The following is a 26,964-nucleotide window of genomic DNA, read 5'->3' on the forward strand; positions in this document are numbered from 1 at the left end:
CAGCACAGTAAAAACTTCATCCTGCATCTGCCCATACAAGAATTTAACCTTTAAGTCTGATGGATGAAATCTTATTTTATGGTAGTATGTTCCCTGCTTCTGTGAGAGTGCTTTTTAAATGACAGTTTGTCTGGGTGATACTGTGTCTTAGGTGAAAATATCTCAGAATCAAAAATTAGGATTAGGGCGGGCTGCAAGCCCCAAATAAGTTAGCTCTTAACATGAGAAAAACCTCCTCTGCACCAGGGGATGTTAGTAAAACCAGAAGAGGGACTGACTCTGATCTTCCAGAAATACTGTGGTGCTCCTAGGCAGTTAAAATGACTTGATTCATAACTCATGTTGTGGACTTTGCTTTGGTTAGCGTGAAACACCTGCTGCAGAGGGAGAGGAGAAGGATTCAAGCCATCTTCAGCTTCAGTCTTCTGAAATGGATCCCATCTGCTTGAGATGATCTCAGCAGCTCACAGGCACTGAGGTGGTGAAAACTGAAAAAGTTCATTCTTCCTGACAAATTCCTACTTGGACATCATGACTACAGCTACAGTACTTGTACTATAAAGAAAATGGTAATTGCCTGATATTCATATGCCACCCATGAAGCAACTGTGAGTGGGATAATTTAATGTAAACACTGACCTATCAATCACTTCTTTAATCACCACAATGTTTTTGTAATTTTGAAGGTGTTTATAAAATACTTAAAAGGAAAGAAGTGCTCATTCTAATGTTTACAATATTACTGATGTCAGGTTATGCTGATGCCAAAATCCTATCTCCTTTGTCATCGTAAGAAGGATCACAATGAATATTATAAGTCAGTAGGGGATTCATCAGCAAATTAACAGAGAAGCTTATAGACTTCTGACAGAAACCAAACAGACTGGATTAATTAAAAGTGAAAGCCACACAGCACATGGAAGTATGACAGAGAAACACTGCCTTGAATTTTTGGCTGACTGGCAAAGATTTTGCTCCTGTCTTCATTTTAAGAAGTACAACTCACTGGAAAGCTTTTTATCTCCACCCTAAAAATCTCAGGATGCACAGAGTGTTCAGCAAGAAATTTAAATCTGCCACTGACAAACCTTGCGCTGTATCTGCCCCAGACCAAGAAATAATAACCACAGAAAGAATAACAAAAATTTAAAATATGGATCAGAGTATAAACTGAACAGAATGCTCAGGGTACCATGCCAGGCCTGGGAGTGAAATAGAAGAAGCTGCGAAACAGCAAAAGCTGCTCAGTTTTTGCACGCAGGACTTATGCACAGTGCACATCATGCACTCGGGCTTCTGCTTCCCAGCATCACAGCCTTTCCTCCTCTCTCCAGGATTCTCTCCCTTCAGGATGTGGCAGTAAGTTTTTTTTTCTCATCTGTTTAGGTTTCATGACCTCAGAAAAATCCCCATGTCAGCCAAAATATAAAAAAGTAGAGCCACAGTGCAGTTGTCCAGGAAAAGGAGAGCAGCTGGATAATGCTGTCTGTTAACATTGAAGTCAGATAAGAATGCCTAAAGAAAACTGAAATACAGCTGCTCGGAAATGCCTCATAAAGTTGTGGAGATGAAAATATTTCAAAAAGCATCTTCAGTAAGGTTTTGAATGCAAAAAAACCTTCATTTTCTTTGTGTTTGGAACTTCTATAGAAATTTAATTAATTTTCCTATAGCATCTCTAGATTTTTGTGGTTAGCAAACTAGGCAAAACTAAATGTTTTGGTACTAATATTAAATGTTTTGGTGAACTTTTTTCCCTTTTTTTCTTATAAAGGAAATTGTGGGTTTTTTTCTAATCACCAGCAAACAAAAATTGTAAGGCTTCAAGCAAGTGCAAATATTCAGCTACTGAAGTCTGCTACTGTCATTTTTCTAAATGCTCTGACCTGAACCCATCCTGCTTAAACCAAGTCAGGCACGGAGTTACCCTGGGCTTGTTATAGGCTGTCAAGTGAAGAATCAAGGCCTGGAAGTCTGTCTCTCTCTGCTGACTGTGTAAGGAATCACAGGCAAGTGCGTTCAGTATTAAAGATCCTAAAGGTAGGTGGGCACCTGTGCTTAGCTACAAACCTAGGTTGCCCTTGGACATCCTGCAGGGACAGTCCTTATATCGCTGCAGCAGTGAGCAGGAAACTAAGGAAACAGAGACCTAGGATGCAGGGGTAAAACAAGGATGGCTTTGACCATGCTACATTTTTACAGGGTTTATCGTTATTACAATAAGGAGTAGAATCACATATTTTTGCACTTAAAACCAAAACAAAACCTCCCCAATGTTTAACAATTATTTATGCATTGAATAAAAACATTTGCCAGGCAGCATGGCCAAAACTAGTGTAGACTGTGGTGGCACTGACCCCGTGTAACTAAGGATGAGCATTTCCAATTATATATTCTAGCAAAAGGGGCCATAATTAAAATCTTGGTGAAATCTGATCCCAGATTCTGCCTACATCTGACCTGTGACTGGGACTAGATTTAACTGCTAGTCTTTGTAAAATAATCCCATCACAGCTGTCAGGTACCTGGTGCATCAAATCCGTGTGGGGTCTTACATGTCTCATCTCTCCTCAAGTCTCCATGTGGTTCAATACTGCAGAAGTTCCTATGTCCCCTTATTCCTTATACACCATTTTTAAGCTTATCTTTTATAGGTAACAGAATTATATGTATTTGGATCATAAAAACATTTCTTCCTATACAAGTTAGAATCATAGAATCATAGAATGGTTAGGGTTGGAAGGGACCTTCAAAGGTCATCTAGTCCAACCCCCCTGCAAGGAGCAGGGACGTCCCCAACTAGATCAGGTTGCTCAGAGCCTCATCCAGCCTGGCCTTGAACATTTCCAGGGATGGGGCCTCCACCACCTTTCTGGGCAACCTGTTCCAGTGTTCTATAACTCACATTGTGAAAATTTTTTTCCTAATTTCCAACCTAAATCTACCCCCCACTATTTTAAAACCATTACTCCTTGTCTTATTGCAACAGGACCTACTAAACAGCCTCTCCCCATCATTCCTGCAGGCCCCCTTGAGGTGCTGGAAGACCGCTCTCAGGTCTCCCTGGAGCCTCCTCTTCTGCAGGCTGAACAGCCCCAACTCTCTCAGCCTGTGCTCATAAGAGAGGTGCTCCAGCCCTTTTATCATCTTCGTGGCCCTCCTCTGGACCTTCTCCAACTGGTCCATGTCCTTCTTGGTTAAGTTTTGCAGAGAAATTTTCTAAGGAAACCTTACCTGCCTGAAGGCGTTGAGCTGCAGCTGTATTGCAGTGCAAAGGTTTGCCCGAGCTGTACAAACAGCTGATCAGAATGAGAATCCTACTCACATGATTAAAGTCTACATCTACAGATGTCCCTGGGATTATAAAAACCCTTCCTTGCCTCCCAGAGACCCAATAGAACACAAAATTCTGATCAGACAAATATTTGTTTTCACAAAGGGAATGAACCTATTCTCTTTAATTTATGTATATTTATTTTTGACATTGCTGTTTGTTTTGGTTTGTTTTTTTTTTTTAAAGGGAACCTAAAATATTATCTCCAAAAAGGGTTTGTGGAGGGGTTGGGCTGGGGAGTGATATGGTGGCAGTTACTGTTATCAGTGGTCCTGCCACACACTGAGAGGTGATTTTGCTGTATAAGATTTCATTCCCCTGCTTTACTAATTGGAGTTTATGTCACATATTTCTTTTGATGTGGGAGAAAACTACTGTAAGCAAAGCATAGGTAAAAATGCTGCACTTCATTCTTACTGCTCAGAAGTTTGCAGTTAAGCAGCAGTTTTCTTTTACACTTTGCTTCTGCTGCACACAGCAGCGTGCTGTGGTTTTGCCCTGCTCTGGGCCGGCCATCGCAGCCCTCCCCAGCACCTGAGGCACTGCCAGTGCCACACACGACTTTCGGTGCAGAGTTTTCAGCAGAGGAATACTGCTTCATCTGTCCCCACCATAAATACACCTCTGCTGGACAACAATTTTTTTAAACCTTAATAGAAGTTGCCATTTAAATTGAAGCAATTTAATTTGAAGTTTAAGTATACAGCATGAAAAAAAAAGCCATGCTACTGTTCTGTCACACCGTACTTTTCCATATCACGGCAACCAGAACTCATATGTCACATCCCAACTGAGTGCAAGTCTCAGCCCATCTAACATCCAAACAACTCAGACTCCTTCAGTTCGGGTTCTCTAATACAGTATTTTCCCCAATAATTAATCACTAAAGTAAAATCCCTTAGAAATGCTTATGCATTTGGTTTGAAGACTGGTTTGTGCAGCCTCAACAGCAGTTTTGGAGAAGAATGCATTTCTAATTTTCATTAGAAATTATAAAGGCTTGAATAACTGTGCTGTAGTAGGAGAAGTGGCCAGGGAAACAGGTCTGAGATTTCCCATTAAGAACTGGTGAAGCAAAATTAAAAAAAAAAAAAAGAGAAAATGTTCTTGGGTGCCACTATTGGAGGGAACAGATTGGAGGAAATTAAATTGGTATGAGACTCAATTACCTTTCTCACATAAAAAACACCATTTAATATATTAACATATTAGGACCAGAACCCTTTTTTTTTATACTCAGCAAAAGCAATAGTACCTGTGAACAAAGTATTTGTTCCTAGAAAAAAGAGGAGGATCACTTTTGTAAATGTTCATTGATCTTAAGGCTGGGAAAGGACCATTATTTTAATATAATTGAATAAATTGAACACATCATAAATTGAATGAATTTATGATGTGTCATAAAGCACATCCTTCAACCTAACTCTACACTTGATCTATAACTTATGTTGAATGATGGCATATATTTCAGAATGCAGAAGTTAAGATTTCTTATCTTTTCTCTTCCTTTATTTATGGAAGGTAGGATAACATTTTCTTATTTTGTACATAGCAGATTATCTAACTAATATTTGTCTTATCCCTACCTGTAAACAGACTTGCATGCTGCAGTCGAAATATCGAGCATAGTTTTGTATTGTCTTGAGCATCAGCTTTCCCCAGTCCTGCCGGATGTGATTTTCTAGCTGTAAAACCTATTCCCTGCTTTTTCCCTCATGGCTTATTTTAAGGTAGTCAGCCTAGAGAGTGTCTCGAACTGGAAAGATAAACAGTGGTGAGTTTTAAGAATGACAGAAGTTGCCTGGGAAAATGTAAGATGTTTTAATTTAAAAAAGCCATGCTTAGAAAATGCTACTCGTAAACTTTTAAGGCCACTGAGTTCTAATATATATTTTGTGACAGCAGGAAAGCTATTGGCTTCTGTTGTTATGGAGCAGCTGATTCAGATTTGAAAAAGAAGTCCTATATTTGATGGAATTACTGTAATCCTTTGACATAAGGGAACAGTTTGCCAGTCCTGTGATTCCTGTGATTTTGACCTGCTGTTAGACAGACAGCTGCCTGGCTGCAAATGGTACTGGTGTCAAAAGTCAGGGTTTAGCAATTCCAGCAAATACTGCCCAGTTAAACTTGGCTGCTTTCCGAGGGGTGATTCTGACCATCTAGCAAGCTTCCCAGGACCCGTCAGAGCACAGCACCTTTGAAGATCTGCCTGCATTGGTTGAATTCAAGCACACTTATCAACAGCTCTAAGCCTGTCTCTGAACAATGAAAAACTGGGATGAAAACCCATCAGCTGAAAAGCGTTAATCCTCCCTGGGTTGCAGCCTCCAGCGCCCAGCCAGGCCAGCACATGGAGCTGTGCAGAGGAGAGCCTTGCAGTGCCCTTCAGCTTCATGACCAATGTGGAAGTCATCTCTGCATGTTTTTCTGCTCAAGCAGCTGTTGAGGTATTTGACCAAGAGCCATCCTCCACAGAATCAGCTGAGAAATGTTTTCTGGCTTTTGAAAGGGTAATTAGTGTTGTGCTGAGGTTGTTACAGGCTGAAACATCCACGGAGCTGACTGCAGGGGCTTCTGCTGTTCATCTGAACTCTGAAGACTGGCTGACTTCTGCAGTCTGAGGGCTAGCGAGGGAAGGAAGCAACCAGCAAAATGAGATGTTTACATACAAGCAGGAGTTGCCTAGGGTGACAAAAGCCTCTCTGTTTACGCTTTTGGCTACAGTAAGTGGGAGATGCAGTCCCTTCAGCCACAGCGAAGCTGACCCCTGTCTCCGGTGAGTGTTCTGGCCAGCCGGTGGAGGACCGACAAAAGCCTTTCTGTGCCGAAGCAGCTCCTCCATGCTAGTCTCACGAAGCCAGTGCTGCTTCAAGTGACTTCTGAGAGGGAAAAATGGAGTGGAAAATGCTGTGTGAGAGAACAAAATGGAAAGCAGCCAGACATTTGCAACATGAATTTTGCTGCACTCATATGGTCTTCATTGTGATGGTTTAACACTGAGTCTTTTGACTGTGGAGAAAGTAGCACAAGCCCTAAAATTTGTCATTTAAAAGGCTCACCATGAGGACTGAGTATTATATGACTGAAGCTAAGAGAAGAGTTAGTACCAAGCAGCAGATGTACAAAACTAGTCCATCTTTGTTGCTTGGTATCCTAACGATCATTCACAAACATTTATGAGGCCATGGTGACCTGCTGGATATGCTGATGATCTGATCTGCTCCAGATCAGATATGAGAGCTTCATAAGCCCGTCATATTTGCCAATGCTTTAGATCATTTGTTTTGATTTAGTCATCAGCACTTGTGAAAGAGATGCACATCAGAGGAGAAAAAAAAAAAAGTAGATGAAATTGCATGTCTGAGTAATATCTTGGTCTGACAATCATAACAAACACATGATTTTTTTTTTCTCCTCCTCAGCTTGAGCTTAGGTATAAAATAATGTAGCATACAAGGTTTTTTTGCTGATTTATAGCTTGCTAAAATGTCAACATAGTTTAAACTGCCACACTGGTGGTTCAGATTCTTTTTATTCTAAATATTGAAGGCCCACCATGTGTGCTGGCCTTTCAAGACTCCTTTAGCTGTAAAGGACAGAATGACAGCCTGATTTCACTTTTCCTTAGATAATCTAAACAGCCATTTGTGAATACCTAGTGGGCCAATTTTCTCTGTCACTTTGTTTATCTCATACCTCAAACATTAAAGCAACATATAATATCATAGTATTTTAGATACATTCATTGTAAATAAACAGTAGCTACTTGATGTTATTTTTTCTTTAAAAATGAAAATTAAGACCAACTACAAAAGCTGACCATTCTTTCTTTGAAAGCAGTAAGACAACTTCCGGAGGAGCAGGACCAAGACCTGTGCAATAACCAATGACCTGGCTGTGATCAAACTCATCGAGCACAGGTGTAAGGGCAGACCTTTGCATGTTATTTATCAAGCTTCAAGTACTGCTTTGCCATGAAACCTTGGTTAACAAAAGCTTATAGGCACAAGTACAGTTTAGAGATAGCTCCACAGAGCAGCACCTTTCAGTCTTTCTCAAAAAAGAACAACCTAACTTTCAGGAAACTTCCAAACACTGCATCAAGCAGACTGTTCACAGTCACCCACATCTATAAAGCAAAATTTTTCACATCCACTGTCTTTTATTTTGTCTTCTCTCCCTCACGTTTGTTCTGTTTGCTCACTCTCACACATGGGAACTGTCAAGGTCGAGGTCTCTGTGTTTTATTGCTGTCACTTCACTTTTTGACGTTCGTCTGCCCACTGGTGGCTCAGGGACCACCCAGGAGAGTGGCTGCCCTGGGTCACACCAATGCTGCCACCCTCAGGGAGGCTGGGCTGCTGCTCTTCTGCTGGATATGTTTGGAAGCAGGGCTGGCCTCTTGCCACAGGTGATCTGGCCTGATTTACAAACATGAGTATCAGCAGATGAAATAACTGCTGCCAGGTTGGCAGACTGAAGTCATTCTTGTAGGTGGAAATGAAGAACCGCAAGGAAAGGTATGTAAAACGGTTTCTGTTTGCATACCAGCCATAGTCTAGCTCTTGGTTCATACTCAGTAATCCCCCACTGATCACTGTGTGCCACAGTTTTTGTCATATTGCATTGATGTTAACAGAGCACTCAGAAACCCACACTGAGGACTAGGACTATGCCACATGAAACCTTGTTCAAACATTTAACAGAACTCAGTTGTTGGACCAGGAAACTCCCAGCTGGGAATTTTTCTTTTACTGTGAAGGTAGGGGAAGAAATGCTTCCTGTAGCCCCTGACACCCTTTCCTAGTTTCAACTCAAGTTGAGCTTGAGCTTTCCTAACACCATCCTTGTATTGTGAACCTGTATTTTTTCCTGTATTCCTCAGTTTTACCTTGTCTTGACTTTCATCCACTGTATGCATCATCTTTTTGGCACTGGAGCTCAGGAAGGGATCTCTACTTAGCCAAGATGGTCTTCTGATACAGCTACTTTTTCTCCTGTATGGGCCACTCCTGTCTTGCTGGAGGCTGCTTCTGAAGACCTGCCAGCTCTTCTGGGCTCCATCACACTAACATCTGCATCCAACTTAGCCAAAGAACTCTGGTGGATGCTGTTTTTCATTACATTAGCTTTGGGGTTTTTTTCTGATTTTTTGTTTTGTTTTTTTTTTAATTCAAAAATTCATTTCTGTTGGGGAGAAAAAAAAAAGATGAGGAAGGAGTTTCAGAGAAGTCAAAACATATTTGACTGCTAAATTCAAAACAAAATGTTCCATAAAAAAGAAAAGTTCTTTTTCCTGTTTAGTGGCATTAATACATGATTTTTGGTTTGATATTGACATTTTTTTTTTCTGAGGGAATCAGAACACATTTCATTTAAGATTGGCATAAAAGTAAACACTTTTATTTGGCCATTATCCTCTTTGGCCAGGTTTGTTTGCTTCATACTTTCAAAGTGAGTTGAGTTCTGAAACTCTGAAAATCAGGCTGCTTTGTCTGTGGCTCAGCTTTGCCTTTCACTGCTTTCTGAAAAATCTGGAAATGTGTTTTTGATTGAGAGAGGATCAGCTCCAAATCATGAAAATAAATATTCCTCCAAACTTTAGGGAATTCAAATTGCCAACCAGACTTCAATCCTGAGTTGGTAAATGTCAACACCGTTCCTTGGGCAGTGAAGCAGAGTGAAGGAGGAAGTGTTAAATAGGATGGAGAGCTGCCTTAATTACTTGAGATGGGGAGGTGCTTTAATTACTCGAATCTATTTATTTTTTTTTCCAAGAACACTCAGTTTTTTCATATCTTGTGACACTGCTCAGCCTTCTAATCTGGTGCTTTGGTCAGACGGAGAGAAGCAAAAAGACAGCTGTTGATTAAACAGAATAGATGTTATTATGCGACTGCAAAAATGCCAGAAAGTTGTCCCATTTGCACTCATAATTTATAAGCAATCTAGAAATATGCTTTGAGGCAGTGACTTCATCTAAAAAGAATTACCAGTTCAAAGTGTATTACTGCACGGCTGCTGAATATGGCTTGGCATTAAGAGTTTCTTCATCAGCATTAATTGGATTAAATTACCTGCAGTGAAATATGAGCCCTTTGAGGAAAAACAATTCTTGTCCCGCTGGCTTTAGAAGCATAAAAAGGAGAGGTGGGGGGAAAGGGAAAAAGAAAACAGAGGCAGTGTTCAGACAGGCTTTGTTTTGAGGCGGAACACAAGTGAGTTTGAACACATTGTGAGTATTAAATTGTTGCCAGGGAGTGGTGAGAAGGGGCTGCCTTCAGGATGGAAGGGGTTTTTTTGCTGTAAGGTCTCTCAGGTGAAGAGCAAAGCCCCAGCCAGGGCATGAGGTTGAGGAGCAGCAATCAGGTCAGGCACAGCAAGGACTGGGAACTGGTGGGGTTGGCGAGATGGCTGGGACCCTGTGAGCCACTTCCACACGCGAAGGGACAGCAGGGCAGGGCACCCCAGGATGGGGGCAGAACAGGGAGAGAAGTGAAACCGCAGCAGCATGGTGCAGGCACAGTGCTTCAGGAGGACGAGGGTGCCCAGAAGCTCAGCGTTACCCACTGTCTAGAGCAAGGGACACTGATGCGAGAGGGCGACTCTGTGGATCAGCATTTGCCATCCTCCCTATGTGCAACTGATAGAACGAAGCTTGCGTAGTTTATGTGGAACTAGCAATTTGATGTTTCTAACTTGGATCTGCTGTATGTACAAACAATATCTAACAATTTAGGTATTGCTAAACAAAGATACATGGCCTGAATAGATCCAACTTAGAAAAAAATAAATCTCTTTGGATAGAGCTCCACCTTGCTAATGGCTTATTATTCACTTTGTACTGACAAAGGGCAGGGCACACAGCTTAGATAACCGTGCTGGAGTGGGTGAATGCGCCAGTGAGCTCTGCGGCATTACCTGCTCCAAAACCTCCTGACCATGCCTGGCAGCCACTGCACGCTCCCGCAATGCTGTGTGGCTAGATTGACGTGCGGAAAGCAGACTCCACAATCTGTAAGATTGTAAAGTAGGTATGTTTATTCGGCGCCGGGCAGCACGGGGGGTAGTCCCGCCAAAATCGTGCGCGCCCGGCGTGGCAATTCACTTTGAATTTTATACAACCAAGTGTTACATATACATGAAGTTAAAAAAACACGCCTATACATATGCATGAGCTATCCCTGGCTCCGTATTAAAATTAGTTCCAAGAGGTCATTTAGGTATTACAATTAGTTCCAAGAGGTCATTTAGGTATCAGGACTGTCCTTGTGCGGGAGGTGCAGGACTTCTCACTTCAGATAAAGAGTTCAAAGCACAAAGCAAGGCCCCTCGGTTGGGGAATGCAAGACTTCCCCCCCCTCGGGTAGTTTTTACAATAGCTAGTTAGCAAAGCATAAAGCGCCATTTGTATTAGCATGCACAGCAATAATCAATAAATGCCATATCTATTAAAGTTTCCTTAGCCCCTCTTCTCAAGATAAGCTTTTAATGTAAGAGTATGATTGCTATCATTTAGCTTAGTATTTTTATTATCCCAGACTTTTTTTTTGCACTGTAAAAATCTCACACTGTGCACAAAATGCGTCTTTTCAGGAAAGCCACCAGCCTTTTCTGTCACACATGGCCATATGTTACTGACAGGAATTTCGTTACCTGTACGTCGATTCATGCTAACTTATTTCATTGTGTAGCATTATTCCATAATGCCACACATATAGTCAGTTAATTCTGACAACCTGATGCTGTCAGAACATCCTGAGGCTTATGAATAATGACATCAAGTCTTGTGCACTTATTGGTCAGTGCAGAAAACCCTGTGAGTCTTTACTTCCAAATGACACTGTGGTATTAAATGACTGGCAGCAGTGAAGGCAGGGTGTAGAATGAAGGTTATGAAAAATCATTAAATAAGATTGATAGTTTCCTGCTACTTGAAAATCAATGGGTAATGCTCTTATGTTATTTCTCTCCACCTCCTGCAATTTTCTCATTGAATATTGCAATTAAATGACATAGCCAAAAGTCTTCACTCCTACCAAAAATACCATTCCATGAAGCTTCATCATACTAGTTGTATATCACTGTCCATGACTTTCCCTTTTTCATCTTTGAAGAACTCCATAAAAAATGATGCATTCTGGCTCCTAGCAATTTCTGTCTGAAGTACTGAATAGCAGCTGTTTGGTGGGTACAGTACTGTGACTATAGTCAGGTGAAATAATATTTAAAATGTTTGTCTTACTAAAGGGCCTCTTTAGGCCAGCTTGGTGGTAGCTGAGCACCCTACACCTTCCGTCAGGTATCACAGTACTTAATTGGAAATGGTTTGATTATTGCAGGGCATACTTACAAGTACTGTGGCTGGGGAGCATTAATTTATTTGCTTCTTTTACATCTGAACAACAGTTTCCCAGGGAACCAAGTACTGTCGTTTGTGTAGAAAAAAAAAAAAAAAAAAAAAAAAAAAAAAGAGAGAGAGAAGCCTGGAGCCCAGCACAGAGCAGTGATGGGCTCCTGTTGGAAGTGGAGCTGGCTGCACTCCTGTTGTATGACTGATTGCAAGATCCTGTTTTCAGCTATTTGTAACTTTGTTGAACTGGAATAACTTATGTTGACACTTTTTTTTTCAAGTGATGTATTTGGAAAAAAACTATCCCATATTTTGGAGTGGTGTGGACATAAAGTGTAGGAACCTCCAGGTTAAGTGCCACTGGAGCCACAACTCTGGGACATATATCATCAATTCCTCTTACTCACAATTTGAAGTAATATGGATCTTGCCCTGCATGCTTTAAGGGTGCACCCCTTTTTGAAAATTGTGCCTCTACAAGTGCTGACAGTGACATGCTTGATTATCCAGCTGTGGCTATCTAAGGCAGCTGGGGTGCAATTTCTCCTCAACAAAGAGAGGAACTGATGCATAAGGGAAGCTTTTCTTTCTGATAGTTACAAATGCTAGAACTATGTATCATCTGTAATGAAACCAAAAATATTTTGTAAAAAATGTTTCCCTGTTACAGCAGTAATGACACTAGAAATCCTAATTCAGGCTTGTGCCTTGTTGAAATCATGCATTTTTGACTAGCAGTTATGTTCCCACTACAACTGGTTTTGTCAAAAACTAGGTGACCCAGAAACTAGTCTTGTGCATATACTGTTTAGTTTTTTTGGTAAGTAAAAAGTAATAACCCTTCATCTCTGGTCCCTCCTCTCTGTCATCTTTTTAGCTTGATTTTGCCTCCTTCTTTAGCTTGAATTCTTCTATCACAGCAAGGGAGAGCTGAGAAGATGGGATTAGGCCCATTCATTGGGGCCTGCTTGCTTGTACTGAACACAGGACAGGGAAAACAAATTTGCAATTTTCAAAGAGCCTGCTTCACTTGCTGTCTGAAAACAGCCAGCAGCAGGAAGTTCACAATTTTCCTCAAACCTAAACTTCCAAATATCCCATGATAGATATTTACCCTTTTCATCCAGCCCCACATGCTATTTGGAGGCCAACAGAATACACTCTCCATGCAAGAAATGATGCAATTTTGTCTTGGCTTCAGCTCCAGCAGTTCCCTCTCTGTTCGGTGCGATGCTCACTTTGCATCAGACAGCTCCGCAGGCCATGTACAGACGATGGGGGCACACGCTGGAGAAGACATCTGGTGCAACTGGGAAACTGTGGTCATGGAGCACTGGGACCATGTGAGCAATGACCTTCAGATAATCAGTCTCAGAAAAAGGCTTAAGTTGAATTTCTGGTAGGATAAATCCCAAGTCTACTGTCTGAGCCTTGAAAACTTTTAAGTTGCTTGAGACGGGCAACAGTAATCTAATCAAGCATTACCAAGGAAAAAAGAGAAGCAAATACTGTTCTGTTCTACAAGGTGTCTTTCAGCAGTTTATTCAACAAAATGTGATAAATTTCCTAAGAGCCTATATTCAAGGAAGAGAATATTTCTGTGGGTAATACATCATAGTATTGTTTAAACTAAGATGCTTGTGAAAAAAAAAGGAGTCACTACAAGCATTTAAAAACTTGCAATCAGTTTGGGGTTTTGTTTGTTTCTTCCTTCATGAGAAAAATGTCCACCATGAGCTAATACAACTTTAACCATGACTTCTATATTTTCAGGGATTAAGCATCTGAAGAGTCAGAGTGATTCAGCGTTTCCAGAGGAAGAAGAGGGAGTTAGTGAAAGGGAAGAGGAATGGGGCCATTAAAGAGCATGGAGCCGCCTCGAGCCCAGTCACGGAGAGTAACTGAACTGCGCAACCGTGTGTGCGTCAGACCATTCACCACTGCTTGCGTCCCCGCATAGCGGCGCTCGGCGTGCCAGCGGCACCGGGGCTCCCTGGGGAGCACCCTCGGCTGGGTTTTACAGCCACCTGCAAATGCGTCCTGAGATCCTTATACTCGAAGATAAAACAGTTATTTTAAAGTTGTTTTTCTTTCATTTTCTATGACTTAGAAATGTAATTTGCAAATGTGTTAGCGACTTGACACTTGACAGTACTGCCAGAGCTTAACTACTGCGTGTGAGCTGTACTCTAAGACCTGTTGTAAATAAAACTGATTTAAAAGCTACAGAACAAATAATATGTTCATTTAGACAAGATTGTATATTGTACAGTGGGTTTGTCTAGCATGCAGATAAGCGTTCATATTGAATGATCCTTTCAGTCAAGGGTAGCTTTTACCAGTATTGTTAGAGTAGATAGAATCAGTAGAATCAGTATCTACCAGTAATGTAGATACAAACAAAGTACACAGAGGTGACTCAGTCTAGAGAAGGAGGGTACAAAGACATTCTTCCCTGTGTTCCCTGGATACGCAACACTTAAAGTACTTGTCTTGCTCTTGGTCTTAGGCTGCCTAGTCACATCAGCCAAAACAACCTCTGTTTATGCAAGATCATTGTTGTCTGGAGGCATCAGAAAAAGTTTCAATTTCAGAGGAAACACAGGAGTGTACGAGACCTGTGAGGAGGGTCCCATGCACCACCTGGAAATGCAGATATTCACCTTCATCACCTGCAAAAGTACAGGGTACAGCCCTCTCTGGGAAAGCAGAGCAGGCAACTCTGCGTCTGTTAGAGTTCCAGCCAGTAAATGGCAGCAAATCAAGCTGTGGTTAGCTAGCACGTGTCTGAGCCCCCAGGGTTTTCAGCTGAAGTTCGGCATGGTTCATATCAACATTCACATTTGTTAGACCATGCAAGTTCTATGGCATAAAATGAAATAAGGTGGAGAAGGAAAAGCATACTTCTTCAAAGTCGCACTTGACAGATAATTTCCTTTTTTTTGTCAATGGCCAATTTTTAAACTGATTCACTGTCATTTTTTTATAACTGTTTGCCTTTGGTACAAAGTTTTACCCTCGGTTTAACTTTCCACCTCTTTAACTCTTTTTTAAAAGGCAGAGCTAGCAACAACAACAACACAAAAAAAGATGAAGTGTAGGAAAACACAGAGCTTTTTGTCTATGCCTTGCACTGTGATTCCACTCTCAATCTGAGGTCTTCCACAAAGACCTGCTGAGAACAGGATCTGTCAACAAGTGTTTATATTTGGAAGCCATCTTTTTGCCCTCCATCTGTATCTCTAGATCAGTCCTCTCAGTTGCCATTTTCTGTAGAAACACTGCAAACAGGATCCATGACTCCAGCTGAGCATGGGTACGCCAGATGGACTGAAAGAAGGATTCTTCAGCTGTACAGAAGCAGCTATGGGACTTACAGAACTGAGGGCTTTTTATGCCACACACACACAAAAAAAAAGAAGGAAGTGACCCTTCTGAAACCATTTAAATGGACCAAAGTTAAGACTGGAATGGTATCAAGAAGAGCTGGGCTCTGGTCTCAGCTTTGCCTTCACACAGCACCAGGCTCTTCACATACTCTCGTTGCCACAATACTCCCAGTTCTAAAACAGTCATTGGTGTTTAACCTTGCACCATCCATCTGTGTTGCTAGCTAATAAAGTGCTTTTGATATTAATGGCTTTTTGCTGGTACCTATAGGCTTCAGATGAGGACCGTCTAGGACTCACAGACAAATGAGAAAATGTGTGTGAGTTATAATACTGGATACCAAGACAAGGCATCAAACACTTTCGAATCTCAGCATTTCAAAGGCAACACAAAATACCTGACAAAAGCTTGGAGAATTCATCACTGAACACCCTGTTTCAGGATGACTGTTGGACTTCAGGATGATTATACTTTATAAATAATAGGAAAAAATAAAAAAATAGATTGAATTTGAACTGGATCTGAGTGTTTCCAGGATTGTTACTGCAGCAACGAGAGGACAACAATTCTGTTTTACAGCTGTGATCTGGATGAAACATCAAGGTCCGATAAGAGCCTCAGTTAGCCACTCCAGTATTTAGATGTGTCTCTAAATACAGGTCTTATCATCTCTCCATCTCTAAATATTCTAGCTGTGTTTTATAATTTAAAAAGCCTGTTTCTTTGTCTCTTTCTTGACCCAAGATTATACAAGCAGCATGTCTAAGAACAGGAATAGACTCTTCCTCTCTGGCAAAAGGATGGGACTTGTTGCAGAGATTTTACTAAGGACCCATCCTGACACCGTTTGCCGGTAGGACTGCATCTGAAGGACAAAGTCAGGGTGCAGATTTTTTAAGACATCAGCCATTTTTAGCTTAAAAAGATAAGCAAACCCTGTTTGTCTGATCTTCCAACTGTGAAGCATACAGCAAGTGGAGATATAAGGAAAGAATTGGTAAAATGACAGAGTTCAGAAAAGAAGTGTTTGTCATGAAGCAGAGCTAAAACACTGTAGTGGACCCCACGACAGAAATGTCTGGGTGTGGGGAAGTCAGAAAGGAAGGTCAGGAAAAACAGTCTGCTTACTAAACTAGGTCTTTTCCAGGTTTTGGCTCAGACTTTGACATTTAGATAGAGAGCCCCTCATAGGCTTTGGCATGTCATCAAAAGCTCTGGGTGTCTCAGCACTGTGAGCTCCACATCGGAACACTTGAACGATGGAGATCTCTTTGTGGGAGTCAGTGGTCAATTATTGTTGCCCAATGTGTTTATGTCACTGAAAGCAGGGATCAAAACAACAACAAAAAAAATCCATTAATGTAACTTTTGCTTTAGTGTAAATAAATCAATAGGGGATTGAGAAAGTAGACAAAAAGTTAGTGAACAGCAAGTGCCTCAAAGAAAATACCAACATGAAAACACCTTAAAGGAAAATTGCGTGACATGCTCCCTGTTTGAGGTCTCTCCTCTCACAATACCTGCACCTGCTAGGGACTCTTACAGGTTTGATGGGAGCAGGATTTTAGGGAGGGATTGTAATACTCCATTTTCCACAAACAGGCTGATGGAAAAAGAAAGCAGAAAAAAGCTACCCAGTCAAGTAATGAACATAGTTCTTTCCTAATAAGCAATTCTGATTTGTGTCTTTTTCCCCTTCCCTCCTCCATGCTTTTAAACCTACTGGTTTTCCATGCTGTGGTATGTTTGCTCTTCTTCTTGCTTTCAAGCTATTGCAGGAAATGTTATTCGCAAAACTGAAAGGAAGCTGTCTCCTTGGACTGATCCCAGTCTTTTCCCAGTATCCCTTAACTCATTAATGTACAGTGGTTTAAAGGCGTTTTGTTATTGCATTTTATAGCCTTGTTTCTTCATCTTATTCTATACTTGTTATTCCATGACAGGTTCTTCCCTTCAGAGAGATTTATTAAGGCATTGTGCTAATAAGTTATTTGGAAAAATTCGATGGTTTGACTTACAGGATGGTATATATCCTTTTTCTCCAGGTGCAAAACCAGGTAATACTTAAATAGACACAAAGTAAGAGTCAAGATTTAAAAGTCCTTTCTAAAGCTTACTTTCCACTGAAGTCAGAAGAATTTTGTTTGAGAATGGCCACAGGTTTTGGCCAATAGCATACTTCCCTTCCCTTTGAGGAAATACAATGTGTAGTGTACAGGAAAGCTTCTCTTACCCTGCTATCAATTTAATTACTGAATTTCTTGCACTTTTTTAAGATTGCCATAAATGTTGTTGAAGTCTTCAAAGACTAATCCCACTGTCTTCTTGAAACATCATCATTTATCCCCAAGATGGGGAGAGGCTGTTCAGTAGGGCCTGTTGTGATAGGATGAGGGGTAATGGTTTTAAAATAGAGGTCAGGTTAATGCCAAGGGCCAGGTCAGTGGCAGCTTTTGCTCTTTAAAAAATGTATTTATTTTATTCCAGAAGGCAAACTGTTGGGTAGGCTGCAGTGCTGCGGGTGGTTGGGGAGGAACCTAAGCGAGGCTCCTACAGGCTGCAGGGCGGCTTTAGTACGAGCCTAGCAGCTGGCACCGTACAATGAAATGTCCCTAGCTCAGTGCAGGGTGTCCCCCTCATTTTCTTTCTCTCAGAGACTGAGACACAGGGTATTTTATGAGGGACTTTATTCCTGCAGTACATAAGGTGCCATCTATCCCCTAGCCCTGGGGGTGCAATGTAAGGACATATTTGAAACATTTAAAGCTCCCTGACCTTCCTCTTCTATGGCATCTATGTTGGTGCTCAGGCCCACAGCTGTTCTCTATTTTTTTTAATTCTTTTTTTTTCCTTTTTTTTTTTTTTTTCTTTAGTAGCTCAGTTTAACGGTGAGCTGCAGTAAGAGTTTCAGTTGTTCTGTTGGTTCCTGACATGCGTAATTACATTTGACCTTTTCATGCAGAGCATTACACTTGGCAACAAAGTGGATGCTAAACGCTGCCTATGCTTTGCTGTATTCTCTCCTTCATCCTCCAGTGAGGACAGCAGTGTTTTGGGCAAATCTCAAGCAAGATATTTGTGCACCCTCTACTGAACCCCAGGCCACTGAGTAAGACACTACTAATCTCCAGTTACAGCAAAGTTGGTTGATGGAGTTTCTGTAAGTTCAATGTCTGTATTTCTGCCATAAGTTTTTTTTGAGTTGTGTTTTCTTTATTAAATAATCTGGGCTTTTTAGGGCAGAAAGGATATATTTTGTACTACTGCTAGGCCAAACATACTCTGTTTCAATTTTGTAATCATTCATTTGCTTAGTATACACTGACCCTTAGTGGTAAACTGAGATGTGAATTGCATTGCCAAGTTCTCTATTTTGCTTTGGCCCAACTGTTCAGGAAACAGCAGGAGTATTTGCTGTGCATCAGGACAGTCTATCTACATAAATAGCCCACATCATTGTCTTAAATAGCCATAACAAGCATGTTAAAAAAATGATGGCAGGTGTTATGAGCTCTTCTGAAGGGAGGGCTGTGGGAAGCAGGAGTGTCAGCAGGTTATTCCAAAATGCAAACCAAAAATGCTGGCATTGAAAAGCAATACTTCCCACATAATGAGAAACAAATAAGAACTCAGTATCTGGCACTAATGAACACCTCAAGCTAACTGTGGAATGAGTATTAATTAGGTTTCCAAAATAGCATCTTTCTGAAAAGCAGCTGAGGTGTAATATTGCTCCTTATTAATCAAAGCAATAGGACAATGTGAACTCTGCAAAAAATAAATGGTCTGCAGATGGCTGTGTGCATCTTTAATAACGACAGAAGAACACAAGTTACAGCTTTAAATGCCAGAGAGCTTTTCTGCATCTTCTCCTTTTTAGAGAACGATATTTGCAGTTTTCAAGGCAGTGAGGAAAGTGTGTTGGTTTCTTATTACATTTTCCCTGCAGCATAAATTCTGTTGATGTGCTTCCCTAATCATGCTAATTATACTGCCATATGTTGCTCTCATCTTTCTTTTTCACTCCTAATGGGACATAGATTCTCTCTTTTGAATATGTCATTTGTTTATTACATTTATCAAGGGTTTTAACATTATATGAGACTTTTAATTGCTTTTTTAAACACTCAGCAGACTGAATATTAAAAACAGACATGAAGGTCAATTATAAATAATATTTAAATTGTTCATGCCATTTTTATTCTCTAATTTACTGGAAATACCAACTCTGTAGCCCCGCTCCTGCACCTACTATTTATTGACAACACACATATGTCCCCCAGAACTACTCTGGCTGCAGTCACAGTTCTGCCCTACCCTAAACCATCTTGTGACTAACAGAACAGGCGTCTTTCTTGGACAGGAATGCTAAAATAAAGATGCATCGTGCATCATATTACAATGCTTGACACAAATATGCTGCCATTCATTCCAGTTGAGACCTACTGAAGTACCCCAAAATAATAAAGCTGAATGTTCATTTCTGACTGGTAAGAAAAATCAGTTCTCTCTCAAAGGAGAGACGTCTCAGAGAAAAGGAAGCACAATTTCAATAAAAGAATTTAAGGTGACTTAAAGTTGAGTGCTTTGTACAGAGATGTTAGACACTCAAAGTACCCTCAACTGCAGAAAACAATCAGTAAACCAGCTGAATACAGAGAAAGCAAGAGACAACCAATTACTATCCAATTATCAAATTAATCCCTGGTATAATGACACCAGCTCTCTTGGCTTTTATGGCACTGCATCATAGGTGAATTTGACCCATAGCTCATTGAATTTGGTGAAGATAATCATATCAGGCTTTAGACAAATGAATAGCAAGTACTTCATGTTATTTTGATGTTTGTTCATGGTATTACGATAGAAATCCCAAAGTCTTACCGTAATGAAAGTCCTTCTTGCAGGCTCAGGAGTGTTGCTTGGAAGTGCATCAGCATTAGGCCCTATGTGACGATGAGATAGCTTTATAACTAGAGTCTAAACAAAAGGGAAAAAACATTCACTCTGCTTACTCATGTTCCAGCTCAAGGCCCAGAATGCACATACCATTTAGATTTTGACCACCTCATTTATGCATAATTTAATATTACTTTAGGTTCGTTATAAAGTTCTATACAGGATGTTACAAATGCATAAAACTCACCAGCTTTAAAGTTCATAGATTATATAATTTGTCAAAAAAACCCCTTATTTAGTTAAGGTCTTATCTATCCAAGCTCAGCTAATGGAAAGTTCTCCAACAGTTCTCCACAAAAGGGCTATGAGCAAAGGACTTGACTAAGTGCAAGGGGGAAGGGGAAGTATTTTGCAGCAAAGTTCAGCTGAAAATAGTTAAAATCTCAATTTTTATAAGAGATTTTTCATGTTTATAACTTTGTGGTTATTACTTGCTGCTTTGTTCCCAGGAGACTACTTAGACATTCACAGTTTGATAAAAACTTCTGAATGTTTGCTCTGGGACATGGAAAAGGGATCTCTGGACATCCATTAAATAATTAAATAAGCAGGAAAGTAAAATTATCCCAGGGAAGTAGCCTAAACGTTCACATAGTGTGTTTGACAGAGGACACTCTTTTCCTCACGGTATTGAATGCCATTTCCACTCATTTTTCCATATCAGTTTTCAAGGACGTGATTTTTCGAAGAATGATTTAAAAGTGCACTCTCCTCTCAGACACATCTTTGTCTGCTAAACTACTGTAAATTTAAACCTCTTTAAGTTACTGTTGAAGAATGTTAGTTGTACTTACATTTTCCTCTTTCTCATGTAATAACTGTATAGTCTGTTAAAAATATACATTTTAGGCACTTACCACTGGGGATCTTGATTTATTTCTTAATTTGAAGTTATTTTGGTCACAGTAGCAGCTTTTTTGACTTCTGGCATCTACAGAAGGAAGAAGGTCCTTTGCACATGTAGCTGGGATAGCATCTGGGAAAAAGAAACTGCAAAGAATGTGATATAAAGTAGTTGTCTTGATTTATTTCCATCATGTACCTTGTTAGGATTTGATACATGTTTAGGTCAATGGGATTCTTTCCATTCATTTCTAATCTGAGTAGGAATGGGCCCTGTTTACTCCCTGCTCCACTGAACTTGGATGATTGAATTTACATCATTCCATGGAGGCGCCCCTGAAAGTCCTACCCTTCCTGAAGAATTGTTGCTAATATGAACAGTCCTACTGACTCCATCAATACCAAGTCAAGGTAAGAATTTTTGGGGGTAAAAAAATGTTCTATTGGTTATGGTTTTCTTGACTTAAGGGCTATTTTAGCAGTAAAGGCTAAGAAGGCAAGATTCACTTAAAGAAACTGTTTTCAAGAGTGCTACAAGGATATGAGTGAGCTTGTATGACAAACTGGCACAGTTACGGAAAAAGTGTGGAGTCACAAGTGGGTGAAAGGGTTGGAAACAGTCATTTATGCTCCATCACTTTTCAAGGACAACCATATGCAAATGAGTCAAGATGCTTCAGGAAAGCAAATTTATAACTAACACACAGGAGCTTCACAATCCTTTCCCTCAAATCAAATTTATTCGAGAATATCATCATAGGAAATATGCACAAATACAGCAGAATAAAAACCACACAATTATAGATTGCCTTGTTGAAAATTAAATAAAAAAATACTGGCTAGATCATAACCCATAACAATATTACATAATATATCTGTCCAATATCTCAAGATAAAAATACAAAATAAAAACTTTGAGGGCTAATCTAAAGCTACACCCCCTCAGTGTGCTCAATGCAGGGGTACATGCCCATTATATGGTGGGAGAGATGCATATACAAACACCATTTCTTACAGCCCCATGCAGTGTTTTGGTAGCGCAGCCTTACAGGTTTCAGGGATAAACAACTGTTCAGGGAGAGGCCCTCTCAAGAAGCCTTTCTGCCACCCAAACGTGAATTTCACCCAATGTCAAAGCCTTAATTAACATGTGTCGTCTATATCTGTCATCTCCACAAAAGAAAATTTCTCCTCATCCAAACAACACACCAAGCTTTGGGTCATGTCCAGGTAAAATCTTGCTAAGAATAAAGGAATAAAGAAAAAGAATCAGCTGGCATTAAAGAAAAACTAAGGACTCTTTTTCTTGAATTTCCATAACATCTACCACAGTGATCAAAATGGAATACAAATGAGCAAATAGGATTATTTATACTCAAATCACCTTTCTACATCAATGAATGAGTTCTGCAGGCAATGAGTGACTCCTGTGAGATTAGGAGCTCCTTCTGCTTTCTGCAGTGGGAGATCTTGGTGCCGGCTACAATGACAGGACACTGAGAGCCCCGCAAAACGCTATGAGTACTCTGCACAATCTGTTCTAATTTCTGCTTCTATTTCCAGAAGAAAATTCTTGCAGAGGATATAAATCTCAACAGGATAGAGACACATGAAAAAACAAGTCAAGTTCAACTATGGTAAAAGTCTGAAATTGAAAATACAATAAAAACATTAAATTCTGATTGTTCCAGACTGTCAGTCTCAGTGAATCATAAATTAGAATGTTGAAGAACACTGTAACAAACAAATACCTAACTGGCCTAGATTTTAAAGATATCAGTCACCTTTTTTTTTTTCTCAAATTTGGAGGGAACTGCAGATGCTCAACATATCTGAAACAAGGTCCCAAGTTCTCAGATGTTAAAAAAGATTTTCCACTGCCACAGCATATGGCAATTTAAAATTTTTAAAAATTCTGAAATGTTTCTTCTCTTGTCATAAGGATAACAAGAAGCCATAAGATGGTTTACATTTTACTGTTAAGGGAGAAAAAAAAAAAAAAAAAAAGTCCAACATTCCCAAGGATGCAAAAGTGAAAGGTGCACACAGTGGTCCAGGCTACTAAAGATTTGCTGAAACACTAGCAGAGAATATATAAATTCTTAACTCTTAGCAAAAATATCAATTGCGTTATAACATATATGATACAATCTCATTTGTTAACATTTCATTCATTAACTGCACTGTACAGAAATTTGTCCATACTAAATACAAGCCCTGGACCAGATACACAAAACAACTTAAATGCACTTTTTACATTCTATATGCACAAACATTTCTTAAGTTAAAACTATGCACATCACTTATGCATAGCATATATATGGCTTACATATTCAATGACAGGAATTCCACCTTTTGGCATGCCCTTATCCCAGGGCTCGGAGCTCACTGTTCCCAGCTCAATTTTGATTGCTCCGCTGTCAGAAAAGAGACAGTCAACAGGTATGGGCGTGTAAGGGTCCTTCAGTCTAGGGTGACTGTTTTACAATTCCTTCTTCAATCAGGACAAAGTGTGCCCTTGTTGAGGTTGAGCTTGATGCCTGTTGAGCTGTATTTTGATCCCTGAAGCAGCAGATGAATAGCACATAGCTCGCAATCGACCATCAGCCTCTGCATAGAGGAGAGTGCCACTGCCCCCAGGAGTCCTCTTCAGAGCGGACCATGGCTGATTGTAAAGACTTTTTGGTCAGTGAGGTAATAACCACAGGGTCCGAAATGGAGAACTGGGAGTACAGTGACCCAAGCCACCCAAGTGCCTATAACACAAAGAGGAGCATGGAATTATCCTGGTAGGTTCCAGCAGAAGGAAATTAGGTTGGCTGCAGCTGTGTGGGATGCCTGGACAAGCCAGGAGAGGTCACGTGCAGCTCAAGGGAAATGGAGATGAAAATGGAGTCTCTTTCTGGGCACAGTTTGGGCTGGAGGGCTCATTCAGAGGCTTCTTGCAGAGGTAACTGCCTGCATGCTCCGTTTTCACTGCCTCTCGGAGAAAGATGGCCTGGTGTTTCTTCTAATGAAACGAATGTTAGCAAGGATTTTGCAGAATCCACATTCTCACATTTGCATTTGAGATAAACCATGATATAAGGCCTCAGTGTCACCTTCCAGTTCTAAGAAGCAACACAATATTTTGCTGAATCGAAGCAATTTTCATATATTTCTGCAGCTGTGTCTTCCACCCTAGAAAACAATAAGCACCAGCTTCATGGTAGGGCTGACACTATTGCTGATGTCTTCCAAATTACTATAGGACTGAAAATGTTTTAATCTTTAATACTGAATGCTATTTAATTAATTTTAATGAGACATTTAGAATAATGATTTGTTAAACACCAGTTCTCTCCATATGGCAGCCACCACAGTGGGGAAGAATCATCATCCATGCAGGCTGGTCAGTGTAACTCTGCAACTTCCCTTACAGTCTACCTATTTTTATTTCCAGATATTTTTAGGAAGCCAACAAGCAGGACTTCAACGTTGCATGCAGCATGGTTGCATGAACAAGCTTCTATAGCAACGTTTCATTTTGGTTTTCCATTTCCATTGGACACCAGTAGCACTGACACGTAACAGCAATCCCAGGCAGATGATAAATGTTGTGTTTTCACAGGTCTCATGGTTAACTGGAAATGTCCAGCGTCAGTGATGCAATAAAGCAAGGTCCAACTTTGGCTGAAAAAAGCATTTTGGCTAGTTTAAGAAAGCAGAATAGAAGAGGAAATAGCAACAACAAAGCCAACTGAAGTCTTGCGAGTTGTTAAGTGCCTTGAGTTACCAGCTCAGGGTTTTACATTTTACACTTTTGATCATTTTGTCCAATCACTCTCCACAGAAACAGGATGATCCAAGAACAAGTTTACAGATAGCAGTCTCTGAGAGCACGGGGTAGGAATAGTTAGAGTTCTTCTGTTCTCCTGCAACAGAGGTCAAATGAAAATTCATATGCAATAGATTTTTAATAGCATTACTTCCAGTATTTAATATACCTGAATTGAAGATGTTTTATTGCATGACCATTTAGTCTGACAGGACTAAGACAGGGTTCAGAGATGTAAAAGTATTTTTTTCCTGCTTTATACTGAATGGCTTCTAAGGGGACATAGGAAGTGGGGTGCACCGTGTCCTCATTTCAAAATTTTATAATAAAACCACAACTGGAATAGAACAAAGAGGATAATAATAGCACTAAGCAAGTTTTTATGGTATAAAACTCTCCCCATTATATGAAAGAAATGACAAAATTACCTGTCCTGCCTGAAATTTCAGAAGCTTTTAAGAAACAACAAATCTAGTTCTGTATCAGTGCTTCTTTCTGCTCAGTGGCTTTTACCACATCTTCTGATTTCTTACAGTGCTTAGGCTCACCTGGAAAATAAACAAATGTGATGGTTAACCTCCTCACTCAGGTTCTCAAAGTTAAGAGCAGCCCTAGACAGACAGGAACTTTTTTTCCCTGACTTTTTAAAGCTAAAAATAAGGTTTCAGTCATTGCTTTTTAAAATTGCTTTCTCACCAGAGTAAGGATAGGATTGAATTAACTAATCATTATGGTTTATCCATAAGGCAAAAGATAGAATGAAAAAAACAGATCACAGCATGAAACAAAAATATGAAGACATTTACACGACTAAGTATTAATAAAGTGGGTTTGGTTTTGGCTTATATTCTCTTCCAACTTACTGAAAGTTAAAATTCACCCTCTGCAGAGAAGTGCCATTTAAATCCTCTTTAATGTAGCCTTTCAAATAGGGATTAGGCTTCTCTTAGATAATGAAAGGTGCCAGTGTCAAATTCTAGAGGATTCAATTAATTCAATCAATAGGAGAAATGACACCGAGTGACACAAGCAGCTTTCAAACTAAGTGATACAACATGATTTTCAAATCAAAAATCATAATAACTAAGATGTTGCTTAAACTACTCCTTTCAGTAATTTTGAATGAGTACAGCTGAGGAAATTATAAACTGAGATTGTAGGCATGGGGAGAATGCAGCAATCTTACAGTGTTATTTACTAACTATATAGTAACTTCTCAGTTTTAACCAGTTGACTGAGTGATCCATCAGTGATTAATAATGCTGAACTGAAAACGTGAAAAAGGAAAAGCACAGAAGTCTCAAAACCGAAGAAGATAGGCTTGGAGAAGCATAAAGGTTATAAAAATATAGGCAGGGAAAGATTTTTGAAAGACAGAAAACAAAGGTACAAGTGGCTGAAAGGGAACGTGGGTGATGTGTGATCTGAAAGGAAAATTGAAAGACAGTGAGTTGAAGTTGAAGAGGCTCATAGTTTAGAAAAGAGAAAGGGAAGAGAGGAAAGGGAGCTCACGAGAGTGAGGAAAGAAGAAAATTAATAGCTATGAATTCACCATGGCTTCGCTGTAAACAAGTGAGAATTGCTACTGATTTTACTTGTTTCACTGCCATGGGTGCTGCCCACTCTGTAATGTGGCCACCAGCAGATGGGCTGTACTCCCCAAAGCACCATTCTTCACCATCCCCCTTATTGTACATAAATTTAATGTGGGTGGAATATAGACAACCCATTCTCTAAAGGACTTTGAAGTCTCAAAATTGGACTAACATGAATTAGAACAAGAATGTCTCCAGATCTTTCATCCTGCAGTTGTTTTTGGAGGGATTTAGCAAAACTTTATTATTATTACCCATAAAAATAAAAAAAAAAGGAGGTTGGGAGGGGTATCAAAGTAAAATCTATCAATCTAAACATTTAAATTGGTTAGCAGTTTTAAGAGTGGGACGGGAGTGTTTGTGGAGGCCTAAAACAAAACAAAACAAAATTATGTTTCATTTCCATAAAAATTAAACATTGACTTCTAACCCATAAATAAGTTTCTTCATGTCAATGCATCAGTTTTTGTATGTGATAAACTCTGCTCTCTGAATGGTTGCTAGTGGCTGTTATCTTATTATCCCTATCCTTTTCACTTTGCTCTTTCAACATAACATTCCCTCCATCCTCATCCCACGCACGAGTATAGATGTCTTCCGTAGTACCAGGATCCTGATGCACTGCTGCTCTGTTTAGCCACAGTATGCACAGGGAACACTAACAAACCAG

General features: G+C 40.0%; 2 protein-coding genes across 4 annotated transcripts in view; one reads left to right on the top strand and one right to left on the bottom strand.

Annotated features, from left to right (window-relative positions):
• PPP1R1C (protein phosphatase 1 regulatory inhibitor subunit 1C) overlaps window positions 1-13,947 on the top strand; it is a 49,749-nt gene extending 35,802 nt beyond the window's left edge. For both annotated transcript variants that reach the window (XM_086751012.1, XM_010129277.2), the window contains exon 5: window positions 13,464-13,947. In XM_086751012.1, coding sequence (XP_086607138.1) covers window positions 13,464-13,478 — 15 coding nt within the window. In that variant the 3' untranslated portion in view covers window positions 13,479-13,947. The remainder of the gene's footprint in view (window positions 1-13,463) is intronic.
• Window positions 13,948-21,609: 7,662 nt separating this feature from the next.
• PDE1A (phosphodiesterase 1A) overlaps window positions 21,610-26,964 on the bottom strand; it is a 160,894-nt gene continuing 155,539 nt past the window's right edge. For both annotated transcript variants that reach the window (XM_086751009.1, XM_086751010.1), the window contains 2 exons: window positions 25,128-25,247; window positions 21,610-24,796 (listed from right to left, as the gene is read on the bottom strand). In XM_086751009.1, coding sequence (XP_086607135.1) covers window positions 25,171-25,247 — 77 coding nt within the window. In that variant the 3' untranslated portion in view covers window positions 21,610-24,796; window positions 25,128-25,170. The remainder of the gene's footprint in view (window positions 24,797-25,127; window positions 25,248-26,964) is intronic.

This window comes from Chlamydotis macqueenii, chromosome 6 (assembly GCF_036417535.1).
Source record: "Chlamydotis macqueenii isolate bChlMac1 chromosome 6, bChlMac1.mat, whole genome shotgun sequence".
Lineage (NCBI taxonomy): Eukaryota > Metazoa > Chordata > Aves > Otidiformes > Otididae > Chlamydotis > Chlamydotis macqueenii.